Below are 16,976 nucleotides of genomic sequence, written 5' to 3'. Positions count from 1 at the left end.
AAAAAAAAAAAAACAAGGAAGCTTGGATGTGATTAATTTATGCAATGATTTTTTTTTGTGCATTTTTATAACTCTGAGGACCTAGATTTTGCTATTACTAAGGGGCCATTGAAAATGTTTTACCACTATTTAACTATCCGGTTATGGCAACCAGAATTCAATCATTTTCTTACTTTCATTGAAAAAATTGCAGCTTAGATCCGCCTCCCTAGTCTAGCTATTGAGTATTGCAATAGAAGAATTCTTGAAAAGATAGGAAATGTTGTGGGAAGAACTCTGAAAGTGGATGTGAACACTGCTCAGGTAGCAAGGGGTAGATTTGCACAGCTATGTGTAGAGGTGGAGATAGAAAAATTCCTGATCTCCCAATAGCAAATTAACGGGGTTACTTACAATGTGAAATACAAAGGAATTCATCAGGTTGTTTCCACTATGAAAGAATTGGCCATGAGAAATCAGAATGCCTGGAATTGAGGAGGAAGGAGGTTGAACAGAGGCAAAAGTCTCAATCAGCTGAAAAGGAGGAGGAAGAAGGGGGCAATAAAGAGATTCCAAAAAATCACAAGGGTAAAGAGGTCTTACAAGAAAATGAGGATAATTATGGTCCATGTGGCTGGTACAAAGGACAACACGTGGCAAGAAACCTGCAAGGGGAGGAGGTGAAGGTACAAGTAGTAGTGAAGGTGAAAAAGGAAACAAAAATATATTTGTGGAGGGAAAATTTTTTTCGAAATTTGCAGTGTTGGTGAATGGGGAATCTAATGTGCAGCAGGGTTATGAAATTGTGGAAGCTTCTATTGCCAATGCCACACCTACAGAAAAAGACAAGAGTAATTTTTTCACACAGCAAAAGAAGAGCCAACAACAAGACCCTGTCAGCCACTCCCAAGCCCATTTCTGCTAGCAACCCAAAAAAACAAGATGGCCCATCTAGTCTGTTAACCTTAGAAACTTCTGTTGCTAATGGAAGCCCAATGAATGTTGACCCCAAAGGCCTCCCATATGCCAAAACCCACGTGTCCATCCAAAACCAACAAGATGTCCAAACTATTCAGTCCAACCAGTATCACCAACCTGTCCATACAAAGCATCCTTCATCCCAAGTTAGCCAGACATAATCCACCCCACAATATTTTATGAATGTGACTACATACATCGAGAATCAAGTGAATAGACACTAAGAAAAATTCGGTTTCTCAAAATTCAGTTAGTCCAAACTTCTTCCAAGAAGTACCTATCACTAGAGTGGATCCACCTGACCCAAAACCTCCAGAATTTGAGTCAATGGAGACAAAAATATTAATCCAAACAATGGAAAAATATGAAGAAAAAGAAGAAATGAGAGTTGACCAAAACCAGGATAGAACCCATCTGATGAAGGAGGACATGCAATATGTTTAGGGAGCCTATGCCTTCATAAGCGGTGATGTTCTACCATTTTTTTATTTTGTTTATTTATGATTTTATTATCATGAAATATTAGAGGAGTGGCCAACAAAGCCACTATAAACATGTTGAAAGAGCTTTGCAGGCAATATAAGCTGGACATTGTGCTTCTGTATAAAACTAAATGTAGTGGTTAGAAAGTGGAGAATGTTGGTTACGAGCTGGGTTTTTCTTTCTCTCATAGAGAAAAAGCTGTGGGTTTTATTGGGGAATATGGGCCCTTTAGAAAAATGCTAGTTTAGATATTAATGTTGTATGCTCTCACCCCAATTTGTTAATTGAAAATTGTTGACGGTTAAAAAGACAGATGGTTGCTTTCTGCAATTTATGCTAGCACTCAGGAGGATACAAGGAGAATTTTTTAAAATAAAATTTATGAAATAGTTGTTAATATAGTTGGTCCCTGGATGTTGGTAGGGGATTTTAACGAAATAGCGGAGACCATAGAAAAAAAAAGGTAGAACCGCTGTAAACAGTCATGTTTGTAGCCATTTCAGGAGATGGATTAACGATTTTCAACTTTTGGATTTGCGATTTGTTGGTTCCAAATTTACATGGAAAAGGGAAGTTAGAGAAGGCATGGACAGTGTAAGACCCAGAAATTTTAGAAAAATCTTATTAAGAGCTAATTTTGATTTATTTATTCATTAAGTACTTTAATTTCAGAAATTATTTTATTAAAGATAATTAAAGCAAATTTTGATTAATTGAGTTTAAAGTAATTTAAGGTTTTATCTAATTTTATAATTAACGAATCATTTTCTATATTTAAATTATAAAGTTTAGTAAATGTAAAATAATAAGAATTTTACATGATTTGGTTTAAATAATTAAGATTTTGTAATTTAATACTTTAATTCTTATAAACAAAGAAAATTAATTATATTATTTTATATTTTAAATTAGAATATTTAATTAAAAACTAATCAACAAATTAATAATTAAATAATATCTTCAAAATAATTTTAAAGGATTAATTTAGAATTTAATTTAATATAATATCTCTTAATTTTATTAAAATTTAACAAAGTCTCAATTTGTCCAAAAATTCCTAATTTTACATTTGTCTTAAATAAAACCCTAATTGTACCCTAACCCATAACCACCACCGCCATACCCCCTTTCCTTTAAAGAAACATAGCTTTAGAAAATTTACTCAAAAATTCCTAATTTTACATTTGCCCTAAATCAAACCCTAATTGTACCCTAACCCCTAACCCATAACCGCCGCCGCCATATCCCCCTTTCCTTTAAAGAAACATAGCTTCAGAACAAACCAAAAGAGAAAGAGAAGGGAAATAGAAACAGGGAAAGCAGGGAAGAGAGAGTGAAATCCGAGAAAACAGAGAGAAAGAGAGAGAAAGAGAGGGAAGAGTGACGGTGGAAGGGGGAAGACGCACCGGAGCTGGTGGGCTGTTCCGTCGCTCTTCGTCGCGGCTGAGGCCGTCGCCGCCGCAGATGCGTCCGTGCCGTTGTGTGTCGCCGTCAGAGAAAGAGGAGCGCGAACTAGAGCTATGCAAGGGAGGAGCAGAGCGCGCGCAGGGGAGAAGCCACCGCTGCCGTCGCATCTTGCCGCTGCTGCCACTACTGAGGTCACCATCGTCGTCCTCACCGCAAGCAGAGTCACCACCATCCATGGTGGAGCCGAGGAGAGAGAGTGCCCGAAGAGAGGAGACTGACAGAGGAGGAGTGCGACGCGAGGAAGGAGACGATGTTTACGTCATTGCCGCCAAATCTCACCACCGCCGCTGGAGCCTATGGCCGTCGGGACAGCCTTTCTTACCACCGCTTATGAAGCTTATCGGAGTTGCTCGAAGGTTACTGTCGCTCTATTTGGTTATGTTGGAAGCTGCGCTACTGTGGGTGTGGTTGCTGAAAACTGCCGCCGGAACCCCTGTCTTCTTGGTTGGTCGGTTAGATGGTATGCAGCAGTCGTGTAAGTCTTTGGTTGTCCAAGCTGGAACCTTTTTGCAAACAAGTGAGAATAAACAACACTAAGAGGAGTTTGCAAGCTGTCCCTAGTATTTCTTATTCGTCAATTTAAGACATTCACAGTGATGATGGTGGATACGGGTTCTGTGTTAAGAAGTGTTGGTTCCCTTGTGAATATGATGCCAGAAAAAGATGATGATGGCCGGTTTGCAAGTGGAGGGTGGAAAAGTAAGGATGGAAGGCTTAGCTGTGGGTATTCAAGCTTTAGATGGAAGAGAGTAACGATGGAGGATTTTTATGATATTAAAACATTGAAGTTTGGTGGTCATTCTGCTTATTTGGAATATTTGATGGTCATGGTAGTTCTCATGCTATAGAGTATTTGAAAGAGCATCTCTTTGATAATCTCATGAAGCATCCAAATTTTCTTTACTGGTGCCAAATTGGCTATAAGTGAAACGTATCAAGGGACTGATTCTCAATTTCTGGATTCTGAAAAAGACACTTTCCGGGATGATGGCTCTACTGCTTCAACCGTTGTTTTGATTGATAACCATCTCTATGTTACTAATGTTGGAGATTCTGGGACTATAATATTGAAAGCTGGTAAAGCAATTGCTCTCTCAGGAGTTGATGAATGGAAGAGGAATTGATGCGTTTAACTACTGAGCCTTGACTAAATTGAGGTAGGGTTTTTCTTAAAATCTATTTTACATTACAGAGTTGGTATAAATAGATATTAATGTGAGAAACATATGTCTGTGATTATGATTGTCTTATAAATGTAGTTGTTTGCTGGACTGAATGACTGATTGCTTGATTGCTTGAGTAGTTTGTGATGGCTGAAAAGAAATTAATTTGAAAGGTTATTTAGTTGATTATTATGAAAACTGACTTTCTTGGTTTTGAAGCTATTTTTGATAATGTAAAGAAATCGGCTTTGGAAATGATTTGGAATATGAAACTGAATTAATTTTGGAAACGGTTTAATTTTGAGTTAGTCTGACTTTATAAATGATTTAGTATTTGAGCTGGTTTGATTTTAAAAAGAGATTTATTATGGGCACTGATTTGCTTTGAAAACAATTTTATATTGGAACTGGTCGAGTTTTGGAAATGAATGAGATTTGGAAATGGTTGAGAAAATGTTTGAGAAATGTTTGGATGGGACCCGAAAAGGGTGGCAGCGTCCGAGTTTTAGAGGAGATGCTGCCGAAATTTGATAAAATTGGAAGTTTTATTTGAAGTGATTAATTAAAAAGATTTGTTTTTAAAATGTTATATGTTTTAAGATTGATTTATTTATCAAAGAAAGAATTACATTTTGAATTGGGATTGTTAACGGACGGAATAGAAAGAAGGATGATGAGGATTTTCTTTGAAATATGGTTTTTGAATGAATTTGGAAATGAGATTTGGATTGATGAATGATTATGATGTTGAGAATGTTGAGATATGAACTTGGAATTATTCATTTGGCTTATGAAATTGAATTATCTGAGATACGAGGTTCCCTGGATAAAGTACCATGGCTTGCCACCACGTGTACCAGGTTGAAAACTCGATACTCTGTTGACCCTACGACGTAAGTGTGACCGGGCACTATATAAATTCCCAGGAATGTTACCCCCATTGAGCAATATTGATTATTTGAGAAAAAGTTATGCATAGACTCTTGGGAATGCACGTCGGGGGACAGTCTAAGGACAATTCAGACTTGTCAGGGTGGCTGGATAACCGACAGATGAGCCTCATCAGCTATAGGACAGGCATGCATCATATGCATTTGTATGCTTTGCTTGGGTTTGAACTTGTTTTGGTTTGCCTAATTGCTAAACTGTTCTTAACTGCTACTTGAACTATTTGCTGTAACTGCTACCTACTTGTGCTTTCCTTGTCTGACTTGCCTGTGTTTGTCCTGGCGTGCTATATTTGAGAATGAATTTTGGTGCTAAATTCATGATTGTGTTTTTTGATTGTGTGGTTGGTTTCTAATTGAGATTTTCCTATAAGAAGTGAAAGGTTTCGGATTTCTGAAAGATTAAACATTGTTTCTTTGAAAAGGTTTTGAACGACTATCTATTGGTTTCTAAAAGATTCATAAGGCAATGATAATCACTGAGCTTGAAAATAGTTTTCTTGTTAAATATCTTCTTATGACAACTTTGAAACTCCGTGGTGAGACCATGTGGTTAGGTTCTCACCCCCCTACAACTTTACCTTTTCAGGAACCGGATGAAGAAGCATTAAGAAGAGTTATACTGCGTTTGGTTTATATGTTGTTGTATTAATTAGATTATTTTCTTCCCTTGTCTTTGTTATTACAAGTTTGTAAGAGGGATAGGAATTGTATGTTTTATATGTATAATATATTGAGTTATTATGTAAGGAGTCTTGTATATGAATCTATGTCTGCTTGTATTTTTCTTAAGATAAAGTATTTATTTCTGGTTTTCAAAGAAATCAGCGATATAGTGTCGAGTCACAGGCTCCTATTTTAGTATTTAGTATGTAAAGTAGTCGTAATACTTCTTGCTATCAGAGTAGTGCAGCCGGAAGCGTGAGTTCTGATAGTGAGGGTGTTACATTATGGTATCAGAGCGGTCTTTCCTGTAGAGTCTTGGGAATGGACTGATTATGCTTCAATTGCATACTCTGAGCATTTGTCATGTAATAGGTCTCGTTCAAATAACGAGAATTAGAGCTTTATGCACATGACGGTCTATTGATTAACACCATTAGTCTTGCATTGCATAATTTCTGGTATTAAGTTTGGCCGGCTTAACACCAGTGAATTATGTGTATGGAAGCACTAATGGGTTATCATAGACGATATGCGAGTCATAGACAATGCGAGTCGCGGGTTTTGGGAACATTAGAAACTAAGCTCTAGAGATTAGTTCCGTTTCGACGTATAATCTTTATTCGTGCTTGACGTTATCTTTTTCTTTATCAATTGTATTGGAATCTCTAGTTCTTGATTTCTTCTTGGAATGTGTTTTGGATATTTTTCTACCATGTCTTGTCATTCATATATATCCTTGTTTGATTATGTTCCTAATTGTTGTTTGAATCTTTAAGGAACATTCAACCTTGACACTGTTCATAAATTTGGTATTTGTTGATTTGATCTCGAATTAGTTTTGGTGCAACGCATAGTCCTTGATTCCTAAATCATTTGAAATCTTAAGAGTCGCGATTCGTAGTAAACTAATTATGCATTTTAGTTTTCATGTTTTGTGTTCCGCAACTATTGTGTGTCCTACTCTGATTATAATCTTTGGTTTTATGTTTCTTCATAAAAACGATAAAAACTGACTTTGTTTTAATAAAATGTATCAATTCTAGTAGTTTTCTTCTACAATTCTTATCTTAGAATCTTTTTTGAAAATAGTTCTATTTTAATCCCTTTTCTGTTTGATTCTGATTCTGATTGTAACCATTATTTGAAATCTGAATACGACAACCTTTGATTTTATAAGTATTTTCCTACAAAAAAATAATAAATAATTTCTTTATATAGTTACAACATGCTTTTATCTAAAAGTACTACTTAGTCTTTATTTATCCTTACAAGAATACTTTACCTTAGATTTTCTCATTTGAACATAATTTGATCCTTTTACAACATTATTAGAATTTTTATGCATATATATATTTACTTGATTATGTATCTACGAACTCTTCAAAACTCCTAAAGCAAGATTTCTGCTTTTATTTCAATTAATTTTCATTTAATAAACTTCATATAAATTATTTTAATTTGAATTTGATTTAGCATAACATAATATTTACCTTTGTTTAGTTTGGTTTTTTGAAAAATATTGTATTTATATACTTTCTTTAGAAAAAGATAAACCCATTTCCCTTAGGTTCAATTTGAAGTTATTCTAAATTGTTGTACTTTCTTTCTTATTATTGCCATGTCGAAGCTCTTGATTCAAAATTCCTTCTTAAACTTTCAAATTAACTCCTTTTACACTACACTTCATTGCTTATATACATCTTTGTCTGTTGATAATCTCACATATTCTTTCAAATCCTTGCGAAGTACCATTCTTGTTCAACTGTGAACCTGGGTATTCTCCCTATTTCTTGCAAATACCATTTGTGTCATTTGTAATCTTCTCAAGTTTAGTATTTCTTATGTGTTAGCTTTTAGGGACGCGATTTGTGCGCGCAGAAAGTGAATTTGGTAAGTGTACGAGGTTATAAGGAGTCGCGAAGTTTCGAGGTAACGCAAACATCTATACTTTGTTCAGTTCCCTTAATTGTTTATTTCATATCTTCTTTTTTTACTAAGTAAGATGATTTTCCTCTTAAGTTTATCTATTTCTTGTGGACCTTTCATTTGATTGCGTTCCTACACATTCCCCTGGATTTTGTAAATGGCGTCCTTGACTCTGGTCACTTTCTTGTGAATCTTGTACTTTGGTTTAGCCTGAATTCAATTCTAACGAATACACCGTTCTCTTTTCATCGTCTCCATACATCCGCCTCTTATTTGTAAATTGCTATTAGAATCTTTAAGAACGTCTATCCTTGTCATTATACTTCTCTTTAACATAACATTGGAATCGTCTTGAGTACGATGCTGACTCTTGAATCTTTGAAAATGTAAAGTGCCCCTTTTTATTGTTGTATTGGTTTATGTGTTCTAAATTGTGCCGTTCAATTTGACATATCGTTCCTCCTTTTCTTTTCTTGAAATGTAATTTAAATTTTCTTGCTTCACCATTTGTACCTTACGTACACCTTGATCTGCTTACACTTCTGACTATGTTAAAACTTTTGCAATACGGCTATTGATTCTGTACTCCTCTACGAACTATGAAACCCCGTGATCATTTGAAGTTGTTCCGCAGTAATGCATTATCATAGTCTTTAATCATTCATTTTCTATGAAATCTCATACTTGTCGACTCAACTTGGAAATGTTTTAAATTAATGCGCTGATTTTCTTCTTATTGATCCTATTGAATTTATTTGATCCAAAGGTTATCCTTGAAATTGTCAATTGATTTCTTTTTAGCAAACATCGTTGCTTGAGCATCCTTGTTTATCTGCAATTGCATTTATTCTTTCAAATTCTCGCGAACGCTGCCCCTGTCACTTTTCTTTCTTTTCTATGGTCTATTATCTTTTTGAATATACTCGAGATTAGTTTTGGTATCTTGTGCACCGTTAGACTTAGTAAACGACACGTTAGTCCCTTAGGACACGTTTGATGAACGTAAAAGGTGAAACTCGTAAGTGTACGACATCACAGGAAATTGTGAAACCTTGTTTTACGTGAAAGTTTTATTCATGTGGGACCTATGACCAGTAGTAAGGTTTGCAAAGTGTTTGACAAAATTGGAAATCTTCGGATGAATTGTTCAATGAAGTACGGTTAAGAATGGTGGAGATAAGTTATGTTAAAGTTTGAATAGTTGAGTCTCTGAAGTTGGTATGAGATTAGTATACGGATGTTAAGCATATCGTTTTAATTCTGACTTGTTTTATAACCTTTTACCGCCTTGCTTTACCATCACATGTTTGAAACATATCATCTTGTACATCAAGCCTATCTTGTAACCTTGTTTCACATAATACTTATACCCTTCATATTTTTATATGAAAATCCTGGTATATGAAACTATATGTATATATATATTGAGGACCTTTTGCCTTTTCTTTAAATGAGTTCAAGAGCGAAGTAATATGAAATCTCTTTTATTTTGTATCAATTTTCAAGAATGAAAATTTTTATAAGGTAGGTAGGATGTAAGACCCAGAAATTTTAGAAAAATCTTATTAAGAGCTAATTTTGATTTATTTATTCATTAAGTACTTTAATTTCAGAAATTATTTTATTAAAGATAATTAAAGCAAATTTTGATTAATTGAGTTTAAAGTAATTTAAGGTTTTATCTAATTTTATAATTAACGAATCATTTTCTATATTTAAATTATAAAGTTTAATAAATATAAAATAATAAGAATTTTATATGATTTGGTTTAAATAATTAAGATTTTGTAATTTAATATTTTAATTCTTATAAACAAAGAAAATTAATTATACTATTTTAAATTTTAAATTAAAATATTTAATTAAAAACTAATCAACAAATTAATAATTAAATAATATCTTTAAAATAATTTTAAAGGATTAATTTAGAATTTAATTTAATATAATATCTCTTAATTTTATTAAAATTTAACAAAGCCCCAATTTACCCAAAAATTCATAATTTTACATTTGCCCTAAATCAAACCCTAATTATACCCTAATCCCTAACCCATAACCACCACCGTCATATCCCCCTTTCCTTTAAAGAAACATAGCTTCATAACAAACCAAAAGAGAAAGAGAAGGGAAATAGAAACAGGGAAAGCAGAAAAGAGAGAGTGAAATCCGAGAAAACAGAGAGAAAGAGAGGGAAGTGCGGCGGTGGAAGGGGGAAGACGCACCGGAGCTGGTGGGCTGTTCCGTCGCTCTTCGTCGCGGCTGAGGCCGTCGCCGCCGCAGATGCGTCCGTGCCGTTGTGTGTCGCCGTCAGAGGAAGAGGAGCGCGAACCAGAGCTATGCAAGGGAGGAGCAGAGCGTGCGCAGGGGAGAAGCCACCGCTGCCGTCGCATCTTGCCGCCGCTGCCACTACTGAGGTCACCATTGTCGTCCTCACCGCAAGCAGAGTCACCGCCATCCATGGTGGAGCCGAGGAGAGAGAGTGCCCGAAGAGAGGAGACTGACGGAGGAGGAGTGCGACGCGAGGAAGGAGACGATGTTTACGTCACTGCCGCCAAATCTCACCACCGCTGCAGGAGCCTATGGCCGTCGGGACCACCTTTCTTACCATCGCTTATGAAGCTCATCGGAGTTGCTCGAAGGTTACTGTCGCTCTATTTGGTTATGTTGGAAGCCGCACTACTGTGGGTGTGGTTGCTGAAAACTGCCGCCGGAACCCCTGTCTTCTTGGTTGGTCGGTTAGATGGTATGTAGCAGTCGTGTAAGTCTTTGGTTGTTCAAGCTGGAACCTTTTCCAAACAAGTGAGAATAAACAACACTAAGAAGAGTTTGCAAGCTGTCCCTAGTATTTCTTATTCGTCAATTTAAGACATTCACAGTGATGATGGTGGATACGGGTTCTGTGTCAAGAAGTGTTGGTTCCCTTGTGAATATGATGCCAGAAAAAGATGATGATGGCCGGTTTGCAAGTGGAGGGTGGAAAAGTAAGGATGGAAGGCTTAGCTGTGGGTATTCAAGCTTTAGATGGAAGAGAGTAAGGATGGAGGATTTTTATGATATTAAAACATTGAAGTTTGGTGGTCATTTAGTATGCTTATTTGGAATATTTGATGGTCATGGTAGTTCTCATGATGCAGAGTATTTGAAAGAGCATCTCTTTGATAATCTCATGAAGCATCCAAATTTTCTTTACTGGTGCCAAATTGGCTATAAGTGAAACGTATCAAGGGACTGATTCTCAATTTCTGGATTCTGAAAAAGACACTTTCCGGGATGATGGCTCTACTGCTTCAACCACTGTTATGATTGATAACCATCTCTATGTTACTAATGTTGGAGATTCTGGGACTATAATATTGAAGGCTGGTAAAGCAATTGCTCTCTCAGGAGTTGATGAACGGAAGAGGAATTGATGCGTTTAACTACTGAGCCTTGACTAAATTGAGGTAGGGGTTTTTCTTAAAATCTATTTTACATTACAGAGTTGTTATAAATAGATATTAATGTGAGAAACATATGTCTGTGATTATGATTGTCTTATAAATGTAGTTGTTCGCTGGACTGAATGACTGATTGCTTGATTGCTTGAGTAGTTTGTGATGGCTGAAAAGAAATTAATTTGAAAGGTTATTTAGTTGATTATTATGAAAACTGGCTTTCTTGTTTTTGAGGCTATTTTTGATAATGTAAAGAAATCGGCTTTGGAAATGATTTGGAATATGAAACTGAATTAATTTTGGAAAGGGTTTAATTTTGAGTTAGTCTGACTTTATAAATGATTTAGTATTTGGGCTGGTTTGATTTTAAAAAGAGATTTATTATGGGCATTGATTTGCTTTGAAAACAATTTGATATTGGAACTGGTCGAGTTTTGAAAATGAATGAGATTTGGAAATGGTTGAGAAAAGGTTTGAGAAATGTTTGGATGGGACCCGAAAAGGGTGGCAGCGTCCGAGTTTTAGAGGAGATGCTGCCGAAATTTGATAAAATTGGAAGTTTTATTTGAAGTGATTAATTAAAAAGATTTATTTTTTTAAATGTTATATGTTTTAAGATTGATTTATTTATCAAAGAAAGAATTATATTTTGAATTGGGATTGTTAACGGACGGAATAGAAAGAAGGATGATGAGGATTTTCTTTGAAATATGGTTTTTGAATGAATTTGGAAATGAGATTTGGATTGATGAATGATTATGATGTTGAGAATGTTGAGATATGAACTTGGAATTATTCATTTGGCTTATGAAATTGAATTATCTGAGATACGAGGTTCCCTGGATAAAGTACCATGGCTTGCCACCACGTGTACCAGGTTGAAAACTCGATACTCTGTTGACCCTATGACGTAAGTGTGACCGGGCACTATATAAATTCCCAGGAATGTTACCCCCATTGAGCAATATTGATTATTTGAGAAAAAGTTATGCATAGACTCTTGGGGATGCACGTTGGGGACAGTCTAAGGACAATTCAGACTTGTCGGGCTGGCTGGATAACCGACAGATGAGCCTCATCAGCCATAGGACAGGCATGCATCATATGCATTTGTATGCTTTGCTTGGGTTTAAACTTATTTTGGTTTGCCTAATTGCTAAGCTGTTCTTAACTGCTACTTGAACTATTTGCTGTAACTGCTACCTACTTGTGCTTTCCTTGTCTGACTTGCCTGTGTTTGTCCTGGCGTGCTACATTTGAGAATGAATTTTGGTGCTGAATTAATGAATGTGTTGTTTGGTTGCGTGGTTGGTTTCTAATTGAGATTTTCCTATAAGAAGGGAAAGGTTTCAGATTTCTGAAAGATTAAACATTGTTTCTTTGAAAAGATTTTGAACGACTATCTATTGGTTTCTAAAAGATTCATAAGGCAATGATAATCACTGAGCTTGAAAATAGTTTTCTTGTTAAATATCTTCTTATGACAACTTTGAAACTCCGTGGTGAGACCATGTGGTTAGGTTCTCACCCCCTACAGCTTTACCTTTTCAAGAACCAGATGAAGAAGCATTAAGAAGAGTTATACTGCATTTGGTTTATATGTTGTTGTATTAATTAGATTATTTTCTTCCATCGTCTTTGTTATTACAAGTTTGTAAGAGGGATAGAAATTGTATGTTTTATATGTATAATATATTGAGTTATTATGTAAGGAGTCTTGTATATGAATCTATGCCTACTTATATTTTTCTTAAGATAAAGTATTTATTTCTGGTTTTCAAAGAAATCAGCGATATAGTGTCGAGTCACAGGCTCCTATTTTAGTATTTAGTATGTAAAGTAGTCGTAATACTTCTTGCTATCAGACTAGCGCAACCGGAAGCGTGACTTCTGATAGTGAGGGTGTTACAGACAGGGTTTTCAAGAGATTCGATATAGCACTTGCGAATGCACAGTGGAGAACTCTCTTCCCAGAAGCCTTCATTTCAGTTCTTCGAAGAGTCAACTCCGATCATCATCCCCTGTTAGTTAATTTGAAGCCTTCTCAGACTAATAAAGGTGTTAAACCTTTTAGGTTTGAAGCAATGTAGGAAACACACCCGGAGTTTGCTGATTTCATTAATAAGATGTGGAAAAATTCCCTCCCAATGCCCCAAGCCTTATGTATGTTGTCTACTGAGCTATAGAAATGGAATAAAAAAAATTTGGTCATATTTTTAAGGAAAAAAAATAGACTATTAAATCGTATTGAAAGTATTCAAAAATCTCCTAACTATGGTACAAATCCTTTCTTAGAAAATTTGGAACGAAGACTGGAAGGAGAACTAGAGGAGATTTTGAACAGAGAAGAAGTCTTTTAGATACAGAAGTTGAGACAACATTGGCTGGTTGAAGGAGATAAAAACACCGAGTTTTACCACACAAAAACTCTTGTGAGGAGAAGAAAAAATAAAATTCTTAAACTAAGAATTGCAAATGGTGTTTGGTGTGATAATCAAGATGTTTTAAAAGGCGCTGCTTGCAATTTATTTTATTGAATTGTATAAGGAGGATAATCTTAGGAGGTCCCCTTTTTCTACTAATCTTTCATATCCATCAATGGATGAGGTGCATAGAAGAAATATGTTGAAGTCCTTGACTTACGATGAAATTAAAGGAGCCTTATTTGGCATTGGATCTTTAAAGGCACCTGAGGAAGATGGATTTCCAACTCTTTTCTTCAAGGAGAATTAGAAAACGGTTGGAAACTCCTTTGTACAGTTTATTCAAAGCCTATGGGAGGGATTTTACTCTAATTTAGGGGGTCAACAACACTTTAATAGCTCTTATTCCAAAGAGAAAATAATCGAAATTCCTCACTCAATTCAGACCAATTGCATTGTGCAATGTGATGTATAAATGCCTCACAAAAATTTTGGTAGCTAGAAAGAATCAAACCTAATCTCTAAGGAAGAATAGCTCTGAACCAATCCATATTTGTTTCGAGAAGGATAATTCATGATAACCTAATTATAGCTAAGGAGATGGTGCACTCCATGAGACGGATGAAAGGAAGGAAGCAATTTATGGCCATCAAGATAGACTTTGAGAAAGCTTATGAATTCAATATCCCAAATCAAATTTGCAGAATCATTATGTCTTGTGTGAGGTTAGTATCATATAGCCTTCTTTGGAATGGGTGCAAAACAGATCAGTTCAACCCTTCTCGGAGAATTAGGCAAGGGGACCCAATTTCACCCTATCTCTTTGTTATAGCTATGGACAAGCTGTCTCATTTAATAGAAGATAGGGTGAGGAATGGTGATTGGCGTCCAACGAAGGCGGGGAGGGATGGTCCCTATATTTCACATATTCTTTTTGCGGATGATCTTGTTTTATTTGCAGAGGCGAACAGTGCTCATATGCATATAATTTTGGACACTCTTAAGCTTTTTGGTGAAGTATCGGGGCTCAAATCAATGGCAATAAGACTTCTATCTTTTTTTCTAGCAAGGTGGAAAACAACATGAGAAGCAGATTGTGTGACATAAGTGGCTACAAGGAAGCCAAATGTATTGGAAGATACTTAGGAGCTCTGATCCAAGACAAGGGGAGAGCCAAAGATAACTATAAGCATGTCCTAAATAGGGTCAACAACAAGCTAGGAGGATGGAAAGCTAGCTGCCTATCCTTGGCAGATAGGTTAACTTTAGCGCAAACGGTGCTGGTTCCAATACTCAACTTTGACATGATGCACTCAAGAATACCCAAAGGAATCATCTATGAGATTGAAAAGCTTCAACGAAAGTTTATTTGGGGAGGGGATCAAAATGTCCGTAAAATTCACGCTGTAAGTTGGAACACTCTGTGCAAGCCGAAATGTGAAGGAGGCCTAGGCTTTCGCAAACTCACCCACATGAATGAAGCCTTTATGTGCAAGATTCTTTGGAGATTAATTAATGAGCAAGATGGGCTCTGGATTGATGTTTTATATAGTAAGTATGGAAGGAGTAAGAATTTTCTCAATGAATTCTCTATGATAGCAATGGATTCTCTGCTTTGGAAGGATCTGGCTAAGTCACGGGAGCAATTTAGACAGCATATAGCGTTAAACATAGGAAATGGAGAAAGCATAAATTTTTGGGGTGATAAGTGGATGACAAATGGCCCACTTTTGGAAGAAAGGGAAATTGCATCCTTATGCAATGAAGAAAGAAGCTGTAGAGTGGTTAATTATGTGAAAAAAGATGGTGATTGAGATCTGGACAGGCTTCGGGTCTTCTTACCACAAGAAGATTTGAACAAGATTAGAGTTATATTGGCCCCAAATATTATGCTGGAGGCAGACGGAATTATTTGGGATTTGACACAAGATGGAGACTTCACTGTGGCTAGTGCATATCATACCATAGCAAACTAGCCTGGTGTTGCGGATGTAACCTAGAACTTGATTTGGAAATGGTCAGGACCTCAACAAATCAAAATATTTAATTGGTTGGCTGCCCATAAGAGAATTATGATTTCGACCAGGAGGGCAAAATTTTTTTGCTCTTTTCCGGACTATCATCGATGTGCGGGTGATTCCGAGACAATGGAGCATGTGATCCATGACTGTCCTGCAGCGTCTAAGCTTTGGACGCAACTCATTCATCCCTCTAAGTTGTGTTATTTTTTTAGAGCTCCCTTCGATGTCTGATTTTGTTGGAATTTAGTAATGAAAAATAGATAAATATAACCAAATCAAGTGGTTAACCATCTTCATGACAACCATTTGGATGATTTGGAAATGGTGAAATAGATAAATTTTTTTCTCACCATTTAAAAGGCCTGAGAATGCTTCCTTCAATATCCTTCTATATGCCCATGAGATAACCACAACTTTCAACAAAGCTAATTTGATGACAGGGAGCACAAGAAAGAGAGTAAAAGCTCACATAGCTTGGACACTAGCTTCCTCAAAGTAGATGGATAAAACCTAACACAGATAGAGCCTCATCGGAAAATCCAGGACACACAGGTTGTGGAGGATTATTTAGAAGCGAAGAGGGAAATTGGATTACAGGATATATGGTCAATCTTGGGTGTTGCTTAGCCTTTCAAGTGGAGATCTAAGCAGTTTTTCATGGCCTTAAAGTAGGCTAGCGGTTGGACTTGAAGAAGATTCTAGTCGAGTTAGACTCCCTAGCAGCTTATACAGTGATTATTCAAAAGCAGAAAAGAAACAAACATCTAGAAAAATTAGTGCAAATTATCGGTGCCCTATTAAGACAAGATTGGGAGGTTACGCTCAAGCACACCTACCGAAAAGGCAATAGAATAGCAGATCGTTTGGCCAAGGATAGTTTGCTTTGTGACTTTGGTCTTAACTTTTTTTTATTTGCCTCCTTTAAGTATTAGGCAATGTTTAGATGAGGACATCAGAAGGGTAACATTGCCCGATTGATTTCTATCTCCGCTGATTAGTTTTGGGTCTAAGGACCCCGATCGTCAACCGAAAAAAATAAGGGAGAGGCCAAATTTTAGTAAAATGTATTATTTCAAATCAAGAAAAAGAAAAAAGTAGTATTATTTGATAAAAGTTATTTGATTAAATTTATAAATATAATAGGTGCTAAAACTAACTCCTTTTATATTTATAAAAGTTAATACATGTTTAACACAAATTTTGTAATGAATTGAACATACATAAGTAAAAAGAAAAAACATTATTCTTGAAAATAGTATATTATGTGATCTTTTATGATTTGAATTTGATTAAATTGATTTTAAAAATTAGATCCAAAGTTTGTTTCATTTTATATATGATTTATAAAAATGAGATTATTCAATTTAAATTGCTGTATTTTTATTGGTCATTCTATTTGAAATAAATTAAAGTAAATTTAAATACTGCTATCATTATACTTTGATTTATAATAGTAATTCTAAATAATCAAAGTTTTTCTGTAACCAAA

At 35.7% G+C, this 16,976-nt stretch overlaps 1 protein-coding gene across 8 annotated transcripts in view; it reads right to left on the bottom strand.

Annotated features, from left to right (window-relative positions):
* The window catches only part of LOC107613369 ((-)-germacrene D synthase-like), a 30,133-nt gene that overhangs the window by 11,326 nt on the left and 1,831 nt on the right, over positions 1-16,976 (bottom strand). For 3 of the 8 annotated variants that reach the window (XM_021108980.1, XM_021108985.1, XM_021108986.1), the window contains exon 2: positions 394-644. The exons of 2 other annotated variants lie outside the window; for them this stretch is intronic. In XM_021108980.1, coding sequence (XP_020964639.1) covers positions 394-609 — 216 coding nt within the window. In that variant the 5' untranslated portion in view covers positions 610-644. Of the gene's footprint in view, positions 1-393; positions 645-943; positions 1,075-16,976 lie in introns of those variants that run through there. 3 more of the 8 variants (XM_021108982.1, XM_021108983.1, XM_021108981.1) reach the window with 3 other exon arrangements.

Source organism: Arachis ipaensis, chromosome B08, assembly GCF_000816755.2.
Source record: "Arachis ipaensis cultivar K30076 chromosome B08, Araip1.1, whole genome shotgun sequence".
Lineage (NCBI taxonomy): Eukaryota > Viridiplantae > Streptophyta > Magnoliopsida > Fabales > Fabaceae > Arachis > Arachis ipaensis.
This window is presented reverse-complemented; position numbering and strand designations above follow the sequence as displayed.